Below are 13725 nucleotides of genomic sequence, written 5' to 3'. Positions count from 1 at the left end.
TTTGCACGCGCAGTGTTTTCAATGGTTCATACACTCTAAAAAATGCTGGGTGGTTTTAACCCAAATTTGGGTCAGATATGAACAAACCCAGCCGTTGGGTTACATTTTTACATTACATTTTAACCCAAATGTTGGGGTTGGATATGGATATTTGACTCAAATTTGGGTTAAAACAACCCAGCATTTTTTAGAGTGTGTGAAGATATGATGGGCAAACACTCGCCAATATTTATATTTTCATACACTCGCATGCATCAAACGGCGGATTTATGCACTCTAAAAAATGCTGGGTTAAAAATAACCCAAGTTGGGTTGAAAATGGACTAACCCAGAAATTGGGTTATTTTAAGCAAACATTTAACCCATCCGCTGGGTTAAAACAACCCAAATGCTGGGTTAGTCCATTTTCAACCCAACTTGGGTTATTTTTAACCCAGCATTTTTTAGAGTGTGGCATAAAGTGTGTGATTTGAGAATAAAAATGTGCGTTTTTTGTACGCCTCGCGCGCGTAAAAGAAGGATTATGCGCGCGCTCAAATAAATGCTGGGCTATTTTTTAAACCCATATCCTGGGTCAATTTATTGGGTTATTTTGTAATATTTGAACCCGGTGCTGGGTAGTTTTTCTGTCACTTAATGCGCTTGACGGGTTGACACATGTCTGACAGAGATGGCACAAGGTGAAGCTGTTCTTTTTATATAACTTTTAAAAAAATGAATATATAATTTAATACTTTTAATGAAGGGAACGGCCAGTTTTCTCCACACAGATTCCCATCGGCTGCTCCCTGAAACGCGCCATTGAATAAACATATTAAAAATAAAGGGGTGTATGGTTCCATGAAGAACCTTTAATATCCAAAGAACCTTCCCATTGCACAAAAGGTTCTTTAGACTCTAAAATGATTCGTTCTTTAAAGAACCTTTCACAAAATGGTCGCCGTGAAAACCCTTTTTGGTTCTTCCTGGCACCTTTATTTTTAAGGGTGTATGAACTGTTCCTGTCCTGCATATACACCAGAGATTTCAAAGTGCATTTTTATTATTTGAAATGAAAAATCTTCTATGTTAAATGAACTGACCCAGCACTTTCCCGCGCGTGTTCCGTCCAGAGTTTCCCCAGCGGGGAGTGTGTGTTGCGTGGGTTTGTCCAGGTGATGGTCATCTGTTTGATCGGTCGCCAGAGCAACGGGGCGGCGTTTCCATCGCGCGTCAAGAGCCGCGGGCGCAGAAATGATGCACCTGTCGCGGGCGCGCGCTTCTCCTCCTCTTCTGTAACTCTCAGATAGTTGTTATCGCGTGCGTTCGTCGGGAATAATGAAAATGGAGCAGGATAAGGGTCGGGATTCGCCGGAGATGCTCCTGGCTTTACTCACGCGCAAAGGTAAAAACGCAGGATTTTTGACTTGATGTGTCAGATTGATTTAACCGTGAGGCTCCGTGTGTGTGTGTGTGTGATATTTAACCGTGCAGCTCTGCGTGTGTGTGTCACTTTTAAGACATGTTTTAACCGCACTCTTTTGTGCGTAAACCTCCCATCTCTCGTGATGCGCGGCTCTAACGCTCCGGATCAGGAATGAGTGTGTGTGTGTGTGTGTGTCGGCGGATTAAATCTTGAACAGCGGCTCAAAACAACATATGCCATCAACAAACCTCACGCGCACCAGAGAGATAAGGCGCCTCGTCAGAGTTTGCGCTCCTCTCAGTTCCAGGAGCGCGCGCTGTCCTCCAGGACTCTCCATCCTCAAGCGATTCCGCTGAGAGAGATTTCTGTCCTTTAATCACCAGAGATGATTGAATAATTGATGCTCGTGCACCTGTTGATGACGTGTGCGCTGATGTCACAGAGATTCGGCCTTGTTTATTGACATGTCAGAGCAAAACAAGTCCAGAACATCTCGCGCTGCAGTGGAGATCATCACATGTTCCTCATGAGATCATAATCAGAGAAATGAGCCCAACAACAGTAATCATTATTCATCATAATAATAATGAGTTGCATGTATTGTTTTTGCGCAATTGCTTTTAGTGCACGCGGACAAGCTTTAGATTCATAAATACTCATTAAATCAACACGCAGTGTTTTAGAATGATTACTGTAATAAAGAGAGTTTACAGTGACCTTCAGTTGATTTATCACGAGACCGAGCTGGAATATCATAATAATACAGCACATATATAGCATTATTACTCATTTAAAATAATAATAATAATGATGATTATTATTATAATAATAAAATGGGTTTATTATAACTATTATAATTTTTATTATTATTAATAATACCGTAGTATATATCGCATTATTTCTCATTTTAAATAATAATGATGATTATTATAATAATCAGATGGTTTTATTATAACTTTCATTCGTTATTATTATTATTAATAATAAAACTGTAAATATCGCATTATTATTCATTTAAAATAAATATTTTTATAATAATAAGACGGTTTTATTATAACTATCACTCATGCTTTTATTATTATTGTTAATGATAATACTGTAAATATCGTATTATTATTCATAAAAATTATTATTATAATAATCAGATGGTTTTATTATAATTATTATTCATTTTATTATTATTATTATTAACAGTAAATGTCACATTATTATTCATTTTAAAAATAATAATGAGGATTATTATAATAATCAGATTGTTTTATTATAACTTTTAATCGTTGTTATTATTATTATTTTTTAATAATAATACAGTAAATATCGCATTGTTATTAATAAAAAATGAATATTATAATAATCAGATGGTTTTATTATAACTATTATTCATTTAAAATAATAATAATGATGATTTTTATAATAATAAGACGTTTTTTATAACTATCATTGATGTTATTATTATTATTATTATTAATAATACAGTAAATATCGCATTATTAATCATAAAAAAATAATATTATAATAATCAGATGGTTTTATTATAATTATTATTCATTTAAAATAATAATAATGATGATTTTTATAATAATCAGATGGTTTTATTATAACTTTCATGCGTTATTATTATTAATAATACAGTAAATATCGCATTATTATTCATTTAGAATATAATGAATATAATAAGACGTTTTTTATAACTATTATTCATGTTGTTATTATAATTATTAATAATAATAACACAGTAAATGTTGCATTATTATTCATTTTGAAAATATTAATAATAATAATACGGTTTTATTATAACTATCATTATTATTAATAATGAATTACGCTGGAATTATGTTTAAGCATCGCTAAAATCCAGCGATTTCTGCAATCGTTTTCATTTTTGTTGCGCTTTTGAAATGAAACAGAAAATGAATAATAATGCGTGTGTTCAGTGTTCATGCATGTTTGTTTTTATGCATAAAAAGCAGAATCTCGTGTTGGAAATATGATCGGGTTTGCTGTGATGTGTTTATATGAGTCAATGCACTCTGAAAAAAAAAAGGTTCTATATGGCACCAAAAATGGTTCTTGGCTCGAAATCATAGGGGAACCTTTTTTAGTGCTATATAGCACCAATTTTGGTGCTTCAGTGGTTCTTCAGCGGTTCTTCAGCGGTTCTTCAGCGGTTCTTTGACTAAGGTGTAATATGGCACCTCTGAAGAACCGCTGTATATATATAGCACTAAAAAAGGTTCCCCTATGATTAAAAGCCAAGAACCATTTTTGGTGCCATATAGAACCTTTTTTTTTTTTTTGTGTAAAACACTATCACACTCCCTCATCAGAGCCCGAGTGTGTGTGTGTGTGTGTGTGTGTGTCTGACTGTCGTCTGCTCCTCCAGATGTGCCCGTGTGCGCGGGCTGTAACCAGCCCATCGTGGACCGCTTCATCCTGAAGGTGCTGGACCGACACTGGCACAGCAAGTGCCTGAAGTGCAGCGACTGCCAGGCCCCGCTGGCCGAGAAGTGCTTCAGCCGCGGCGAGAGCGTCTACTGCAAGGACGACTTCTTCAAGTGAGTCCCTGTCCTTCATGCGCGAGCGCGCGCGCGTGCGCGGCGTCTGATCTGACCGGTGTTTGTGTGCAGGAGGTTCGGCACCAAGTGCGCCGCGTGTCAGCAGGGCATCCCGCCGACGCAGGTGGTCCGCCGGGCGCAGGACTTCGTGTATCACCTCCACTGCTTCGCGTGCGTCGTGTGTAAGCGGCAGCTGGCCACCGGAGACGAGTATTACCTGATGGAGGACAGCCGACTGGTGTGCAAAGCCGACTACGAGACCGCCAAACAGAGAGGTACATCATCATCATCATCATCATCATCATCATCATCATCATCATCATCATCATCCGCGCGCGGGGAAGTTGCGTTAATTCTCTCCCTTCTTGCATTCGATGGCCTCGCATTGATTCGCCGCTTTTAACTCTGAACTTAATCTCGCTGGTCGCGCGCTCGTCCATAAACATCTGACCCGGCTCGGGTAATTGCGCACCCGGATCATCGATCTGCACGCGCACATTCAGCGCTTTAACTCCAGACGCGGACATCCCCTCAACACACGGCTCGACAATAGAGTTTCATCATCTGAAGATGTTTTTTTGCATTATAAAAACCTTTTGTGTAATGGAGAAATGCAGTGAACCAAATATGCCAAAAAAACTTTTTTTTTTTAAAGAATACAATAGAATGCAGAATAAAATTGAATAGAAAATCATTTTAATAATCTAAAAAAAATATTCTCAGTGAACCAAAGATGCTAATAAAGAGCCTTTTAGAAGAGTGTTTGGGTTTTTTTTTTTTTTTTTTGCAGAAGAACCATTCCGGGTTCCCCAACCCAATTTCAAATTCGCAAAATAAGCATTTCTATACAGTTCGAATTACATTTTAATAATCTGAAGATTTTTTTTTTTTGCATTATAAAAACCTTTTGTGTAATGGAGAAGTGCAGTGAAGCAAATATGCCATTTTTTTTTTTTAAAGAATACAATAGAATGCAGAATAGAATTGAATAGAATATCATTTTAATAATCTAAAAAAAAATCATCTCCGTGAACCAAAGATGCTAATAAAGAGCCTTTTAGAAGAGTGTAGAATACAATAGAATAGACAATTTTTTTTTTTTTTTTCAGAAGAACAATTCCGGGTTCCCCAAACCCAATTTCAAAACCCAATTCGTAAAAGAAGCATTTCTATACAGTTCGAATTACATTTTAATAATCTGAAGATTTTTTTTTTTTTTTGCATTGTAAAAACCTTTTGTGTAATGGAGAAATGCAGTGAACCAAATATGCCAAAAAAACTTTTTTTTAAAAGAATACAATAGAATGCAGAATAAAATTGAATAGAATATAATTTTAATAATCTAAAAAAATAATCTCAGTGAACCAAAGATGCTAATAAAGGGCCTTTTAGAAGAGTGTAGAATACAATAGAATAGACAGTTTATTTTATTTCTGAATTTTTGCAGAAGAACCAAAAAAAAACAACAAAAACATTTCAATACGCAGTTCTTAAAATAACCATTTTAGTTCAATTACATTTTAGTAATCTGAAGATTTGTTTTCCACTAAAGCTCTTGTGCACTGGGGATATGCTCTCAATGGACCAAAGATGCCAATGAAGAACCTTTTTAAGAGTGTAGAATACAATAGAATACAGAATAGAATAAAATAGAATAGAATTTTAATAATCAGATTTTTTTGCACTTTAAATTTTTTTCTAAGTGAACCAAAAGAGTGTAGAATATAATTTTTATTTCTGTTTTTTTATTATAACCAAATAATAATCGGTTCTTCTATTATATAGAAGAACCAACAAATTAATTTCAATACGAAGTTCTAAAAATTTTTTTTTTTATATAGTTCGAATTACATTTTAATAACGTGAAGATATTTTTTGCACTATAAAAACCTTTTGTGTAAGAGAACCAAAGATGCCAATAAAGAACCTTTTTAAGAAGAGAATTTTAATAATCTGAAGATTTTTCATTAAATTGTTCTCAATGAACCAAATATCAATAAAGAGCATTTTAAAGAGTGTACAATAGAATAGAATAGAAATAGAAAGTAGAATTTTTATTTCGGGGTTTTGCAGAAGAACCATCCCAGGTTCCCCAACCCAGAAAAAAACGCTAAAATTTCAATACGCATTTCTTAAAATAACCATTTTTATAGTTCGGATTACATTTTAATAATCTGAAGGGTTTTTTTCCTCTATAAAAAGAGTGTAGAATAGAATAGAATAGAATAGAATAGAATAGAAGACATTTTATTTGTGGGTTTTGTAGAAGAACCATCCGGGTTCCCCAACCCAGAAAAAAAAACTCTTCTTCTTAAAAGAACCTTATTTTATATTTCAAATTACATTTTAATAATCTGGAGATTTTTTTTGCACTATCAAATTATTTTGAGTGATGGAAAAATGCGGTGAAGCAAAGATGCCAAAAAAGAGCGTTTTAAGAGAATAGAATAGATATGCATGTGTCTAGAAATAAGACATATCAATTCTAGACTCTGATAAAATGTGTTCCGTTAAACTAAAATTAACCATAATATGAATTAATATTTCTGACCCGCGGAGACGGAAGGTTGTGAATTATTGAGGAATGGAAGATTCATAAACTACTGAAAAACTGCTTCATTAGCGTTCAGCGTTCCGTCAGAACATTCAACGATCCATTTGCATTTGTTCGTGTCTCCTAATATTAATAACAATGATGATTTTGTCTGTTTATTATGATTTGACCCTTGTACTTTAAGAAGCGCGCTCCACCTCAAGCACGCGCCGTGTCTGTTTGTATGCACAAAAGGCGAATCGTGTAGAATTATAAATGCATCCCTTGAATAAACCCAACCCTGTTGCTTTCCATGTCCCAGAGGCGGACTCGACGGCGAAGCGCCCGCGCACCACCATCACCGCCAAACAGCTGGAGACGCTGAAGAACGCCTACAACAACTCGCCGAAGCCCGCGCGCCACGTGCGCGAGCAGCTGTCCTCGGAGACCGGCCTCGACATGCGCGTGGTGCAGGTACACACACACACACACACACACACACACACACACACACACACACACACACACACACACACACACACTCATATCACAGTTCTTCATCAGTGATTCAGCATTCATTACGCGATTATTCACACACATCTGACTCGTGTTATTATAAGCGTTCTGTTATTTCATGCATTATATTATTCACTCATGCGCGTAACCGTCACTGTTAGAATTCTTCTACTAATTTTAGCCACAGTTTCTGTTTTGACTTTTTTTATTTTTTTAATAAATGCTTAATTTGAACATTCAGTTCACACTGTGGCAAAACAAAAACATAATAATGACGAATAACATCAATAGAGGAGGAAAAACATGAATAACCAGCTCAATTAATAAGATTAATAACTCATAATAACACATGAGGACAGTAGCCTACAAACTCCACATGCTCTGAGAGATTTTGTGTTAAGCGAGAAGTAAATTATGTTTTATCTCTTGTAAGAATACTACAAATGTGCATTTATGCATTATTATTATAGGTTTAAGCTTTTTATAATGCACACATATATGTTTACAGTTCTTATTTATGAATGTAAAATCTTCATAGAAAGAGAATTAGGTGTATTATAAAGCAGGCTTGAATCCGCTCCAAAACCCCAAAACCACAGATTTGAGATTGACATCTTTGTGGAACATCTTTCCAGAGCCGGGAATATGAGTGCTCTTATGATATGTCATCATATCTTGTTCCTGTGTGGACGTTAATTATATGAAGAAAAAAAGAAATAAATAAAAATTATATATATATATATATATTTTTTTTTACAAATGCGTTTTATTTTTATGTTAGCTGTCAAAAACCAACAGAACTCATTTAAGGCTCAGGTCAGCTTTTTTACTACAACCGATGTTTGTATGAGAATAAAATAGAATAGAATAGAAATGTTCAAATAAAGTTTCTATCAGGGGTTTTCACAGGAGAACCATTCCAGGTTCCCCAACCCAGAAAGAAACGTTTCAATACACAGCTCTAACACACACACACACCCACACACACACACACACACACACACACACACACACACACACACACACACACACACACACACACACACACACACACACACACACACACACACACACACACACACACCACACACACACCCACACGCACACACACGCACACACACGCGCACACACACGCGCGCACACGCGCGCACACACGCACACACACGCACGCACGCACGCACGCACGCACACACACACACACACACACACACACACACACACACACACACATTTTAGCCCTTTTGTGCAATGGAAAAATTTTCTTTGTGAAAACAAGGATGCCAATAAAGAACCTTTTAAGAGTGTTGAATATAATAGAGTACAGTCAAATATAATAGAATAGAATAGAATAGAATAGAGTAGAGTAGAGTAGAATAGAATGTAAAAAGTGGTGATGTGCAATTATCTAAGTATCTATTTGGACTTACCTCAGGTCAGCGTTTTAATACAACTTTTACAGTAGTGCCTCCAATGTTTGTACGAGAATAGAATAGAATAGAATAGATTAGAATAGACATTTTAAAATAAAGCTTCTATTAGGGGTTTTCACAGAAGAACCATTCCAGGTTCCTCAAACCAGAAAAAAATGTTGCAAGACACAGTTCTTAAAACACACACACACACACACACACACACACACACACACACACACACACACACACACACACACACACACACACACACACACACACACACACACACACACACACACACACACACACACACACACACACACACAACGAAGATACCAATAAAGAACCTTTTTAAGAGTGTAGAATAGAATAGAATATAAAAGGTTTAACCTCATGATAATGCTGATCTAGTGTGTGTGATCTGAAACTCATTGCCGTGGTTACCTGACGTGAACTCTAACCTCTCTGTGCAGGTCTGGTTTCAGAACAGAAGAGCGAAGGAGAAGCGGCTGAAGAAAGACGCCGGCAGACAGAGATGGGGTCAGTACTTCAGGAACATGAAGAGGTCGCGCGGCAGCTCCAAATCTGATAAAGACAGCACTCAGGAGGAGGGCCTGGACAGCGACGCCGAGGTCTCGTTCACAGGTGAGCCCAAACCAGTCTCACCATCATGAGCACTGGTGCATACTGGGACAGGAAGGGGCCGTCCCCAAACTGGGCCCGCAAAGTTGGGAGCATGAAATTGTCCAAAATGTCTTGGTGAAGCATTAAGAGTTCCTTTCACTGAAACTAACCCCTGAAAAACAACCCCACCCCATAATCCCCCCTCCACCAAACTTTACACTCGTCACAATGCAGTCAGGCAAGTCCCGTTCTCCGGGCAACCGCCAAACCCAGACTCGTCCATGGGATTGTCAGACAGAGAAGCGTGATTGGTCACTCAGAGAACACGTCTCCACTGCTCTAGAGTCCAGTGGCGGCGCACTTTACCCCACTGCATACTCCGCATCTCCTCCCCAAATGGATATTTATTTTAGTATACTTCACCAACAACCACTCTACAAAAGAATCGTGTGTAACTCAGTAAACCTTGATCATACTTGTGACATGAGAACAAAATGTATGTACATATGTAGGCCATAAAACTAAATTAACGATCTCTTAAATGTTTCCTAATTTCACTAAACACTTAAATTTAGTTTCGTGAACTTTTCTTTATTAAAGGGGCTTATTTATGCTTTTGTAGGCTCATTTTGTAAATAAAAGCAGCACATTTGTACGTGCAAACTGTGTACCGGTGTGATGAGACGTCAAAAATACACAAAATGCTGGGTTAAAAACAACCCAAGTTGGGTTGCAAATGGACAAACCCAGAAATTGGGTTGTTTTAAGCAAACATTTAACCCAACCGCTGGGTTATAACCAACCATTCACTGGGTTAAAACAACACAATTGCTGGTTTAGTCCATTTTCAATCCAACTTGGGTTGTTTTAAACCAGCAATTGGGTCATTTTAACCCAGCGGTTGGGTTAAATATTTGCATAAAACAACCCAATCGCTGGGTTAAAACATCCCAATTGCTGGGTTAAAATAGCTCATTCACTGGGTTAAAACAACCCAATTGCTGGGTTAGTCCATTTTCAACCCAACTTGGAGTTGTTTTAACCCAGTGAATGGGTCGTTTTAACCCAGCGGTTGGGTTAAATATTTGCATAAAACAACCCAATCGCTGGGTTAAAACAGCTCATTCACTGGGTTAAAACAACCCAATTGCTGGGTTAGTCCATTTTCAACCCAACTTGGGGTTGTTTTAACCCAGTGAATGGGTCGTTTTAACCCAGCGGTTGGGTTAAATATTTGCATAAAACAACCCAATCGCTGGGTTAAAACAGCTCATTCACTGGGTTAAAACAACCCAATTGCTGGGTTAGTCCATTTTCAACCCAACTTGGGGTTGTTTTAACCCAGTGAATGGGTCGTTTTAACCCAGCGGTTGGGTTAAATATTTGCATAAAACAACCCAATTGCTGGGTTAAAACAGCTCATTCACTGGGTTAAAACAACCCAATTGCTGGGTTAAAACAACCCAATTGCTGGGTTAGTCCATTTTCAACCCAACTTGGGGTTGTTTTAACCCAGTGAATGGGTTGTTTTAACCCAGCGGTTGGGTTGTTTAACCCAGTGAATGAGTTGTTTTAACCCAGCGGTTGGGTTGTTTTAAACCAGTGAATGAGTTGTTTTAACCCAGCGGTTGGGTTGTTTTAACCCAGTGAATGGGTCATTTTAACCCAGCAGTTGGGTTAAATATTTGCATAAAACAACCCAATCGCTAGGTTAAAATGACCCATTCACTGGGTTAAAACAACCCAAGTTGGGGCAGCGCATTTTTTAGAGTGTAGATTCGCCTCGAACTCGTGCATCTTCTGATGCGGAGCATTGCGTAAAGTTACAAAAAATGCGCTGCACACCGCCACGCGAAATGGGGTCTCGCGCACTCAACGCGCGCCCTCACGCTCGCGTCGAGTATAAACAAGGCTTAAGGCTTGGATGAGCTGCCCATTCCTTGAAGCTCTACACACTGTTCTTGAGCTCATCTGAAGGCCACAGAAGTTTGGAGGTCTGGAGCTTTTGACTCTCGACTTCTGTGACCCTCAGCATGCGCTGACCCCGCTCTGTGATTGGCTGAGTTGCTGTTGTTCCCAATCGCTTCCACTTGGTTATAATCGAATGTGATTTGCAGAGGCGGCACAATAGTTTTGGCAATATAGTGTGTGTATCGAATCGAGGGTATCATTACAACCCCAGTTTCCATCCTAAACAGCGATCATGATTTTATTGTTGAAGGCTTGTTTAACTGCCCTAATCCACCACTCACTTCCCTTTGTTTTCCGCGCAGACGAGCCGCCCATGTCCGATCTGGGTCACTCCAACAGCATCTACAGCAGTCTGAGTGAGAGCTCTCCGGCTCTGAGTCGCCAGGGCGGCCCTCACCCGCCGTTCCCCCTGGAGCACGGGGCCCTCATCCCCTCGCAGGAGCCCTACCACGACATCCAGGCCGCCAGCCCCTACAGCCTTCCCCAGTCCCCGGGCTCGCTCCAGGCCATCCCCAGGCACCAGCCCCTCATCTCCAGCCTGGGCTACCCCGAGGCCGGCCTGCCCATGGTGGCTCAGAGCGGGGTCCAGAACATGTCGCGCATGATGGCCGGGGGAAACGGCCCCAGCTCCGATCTGTCCACGGGGAGCAGCGGCGGGTATCCGGACTTCCCCTCCAGCCCGGCGTCCTGGTTGGATGAGGTGGACCACGCCCAGTTCTGATGCACACTCGGGAATGTTAACGGGAATTACTGGACTTGAGTTTGGAGGTTTTACCACACTAAAGGCCGCAACAAATCGGACCATGACAACACCCGCGGCCAATCAGAATCCAGCCCTGAGCATTTAAAGTGGCAGGAGCGAAATACACCCAAACAATATGTGGGTACTTTTGTTTTTTATTAAGTCAGTTAGACCCGTCATGTGTATAAATGTGATGTCACCAGTTTTGGTCATTGCCAAATGTCTATGTACAATATATAACATTTTATCAACGTGGAGTCTTTATTTTTATACAGCCACAATACGAGACATTGTTCCACGACAGCTGTTGTCTCTTTCTATCTCTATGCATTTGTGTGTCTCGTTCCTCGCGGTCAAACGTTTGGTGTTATGTGAACTGTTTTATGTCTTATTTATTCTCTCTGATGATGGTTAAGTGATTTAATAAATTTGTCAGTGAAATCGTCACGCGGCCGCTGTTTCCTGTTTCTCGCTCGTGTTTGTTCTTCATTTGCTAAAAGGATGCAGATTTCCGAGCCGTTTATAGCTGCTCTATTGTCCAGGCCATCTGATCCCAGGTTTCTCCAGTAGCTTGGCTTGGATATTTATTTCTTTTTTTTCCGAGATTAATCACATTGATCTTATATCAGGGCACAGATAATGGACCTGAGTCGGCGAATTGCCGGTATCAAGAGTTCAGCGCCTCTTTAGCAGAGGAACTCGATGCGACATGTCGATCTGGAGATAAGCGCGCCATGGAGAGGAATATTCAATCCATTAGCATGTCAGGGTTCAGTTTGTTTACTACTTCAAACTTTGATTCTATTACACAGATGAAATCGCTGCTGTGTGTACTGGACACTATATCCTCTAACTGTGCATTTAATGGCCATTTATGGAAGCCCATTTCCACCACATAAGAACAAATCATACTTTTGCAAATGATAAAGAGTTGAAATTATGACATAGGGTGTGCTAAATCAGAATTATGGCATGAAAAGTCGAAATTATTACTTTAAAAGTCATCATTTAGGATTTTATCTTATGAGCTAATTTAGAATTTTAATGTCATAATTGTGACTTTTATCTCATAATTATGACACATGTCAGAACTTAGTATGTCATATTTTCTGCTTTTGATTTCATCCTGTTGACTTTTATGTCTGATTATGATTTTTGGAATCACGACATGAAAAGTCGAAATTATTACTTTAAAAGTCATCATTTAGAATGTTATCTTATAAGCTAATTTTGAATTTTAAGGTCATCATTTCAACATAATTTTGAAAAAGTCAAAACTTAGTATTGTCATAATTTCTGCTTTTTTACTTTCATGTCTGATTATGATTTTTGGAATCACGACATGAAAAGTCGAAATTATTACTTTAAAAGTCATCATTTATGATTTTATCTTATGAGCTAGTTTTGAATTTTAAGGTCATAATTGTGCATGTCAAACATATAAGTCAAATGTCAATTTCTGCTTTTTATTTCATCATTTTGACTTTTATGTCTGATTATGATTTTTGGAATCATGAAAAGTCGAAATTATTACTTTAAAAGTTATCATTTAGGATTTTATTTTATGAGGTAATTTTGAATTTTCATGTCATAATTGTGACTTTTATCTCATAATTATGACACATGTCAGAACTTAGTATGTCATAATTTCTGCTTTTGATTTCATCATTTTGACTTTTATGTCTGATTATGATTTTTGGAATCATGAAAAGTCGAAATTATTACTTTAAAAGTCATCATTTAGGATTTTATCTTATGAGCTAATTTAGAATTTTAATGTCATAATTGTGACTTTTATCTCATAATTATGACACATGTCAGAACTTAGTATGTCATATTTTCTGCTTTTGATTTCATCCTGTTGACTTTTATGTCTGATTATGATTTTTGGAATCACGATATGAAAAGTCGAAATTATTACTTTAAAAGTCATCATTTAGAATGTTATCTTATAAGCTAATTTTGAA

The 13725-nt window shown here is 38.1% G+C and overlaps 1 protein-coding gene across 1 annotated transcript in view; it reads left to right on the top strand.

Moving 5' to 3' along the window:
- lhx3 (LIM homeobox 3) overlaps positions 1-12204 on the top strand; it is a 14578-nt gene extending 2374 nt beyond the window's left edge. The window contains exons 2-6 of the mRNA XM_079814130.1: positions 3789-3960; positions 4033-4235; positions 6816-6967; positions 8895-9066; positions 11319-12204. Coding sequence (XP_079670256.1) covers positions 3789-3960; positions 4033-4235; positions 6816-6967; positions 8895-9066; positions 11319-11737 — 1118 coding nt within the window. The 3' untranslated portion in view covers positions 11738-12204. The remainder of the gene's footprint in view (positions 1-3788; positions 3961-4032; positions 4236-6815; positions 6968-8894; positions 9067-11318) is intronic.
- The last annotated feature ends 1521 nt before the right edge of the window (positions 12205-13725 follow it).

This window comes from Gobio gobio (genome assembly GCF_949357685.1).
Source record: "Gobio gobio genome assembly, chromosome: 4".
Taxonomy (NCBI): Eukaryota; Metazoa; Chordata; class Actinopteri; order Cypriniformes; family Gobionidae; genus Gobio; species Gobio gobio.
This window is presented reverse-complemented; position numbering and strand designations above follow the sequence as displayed.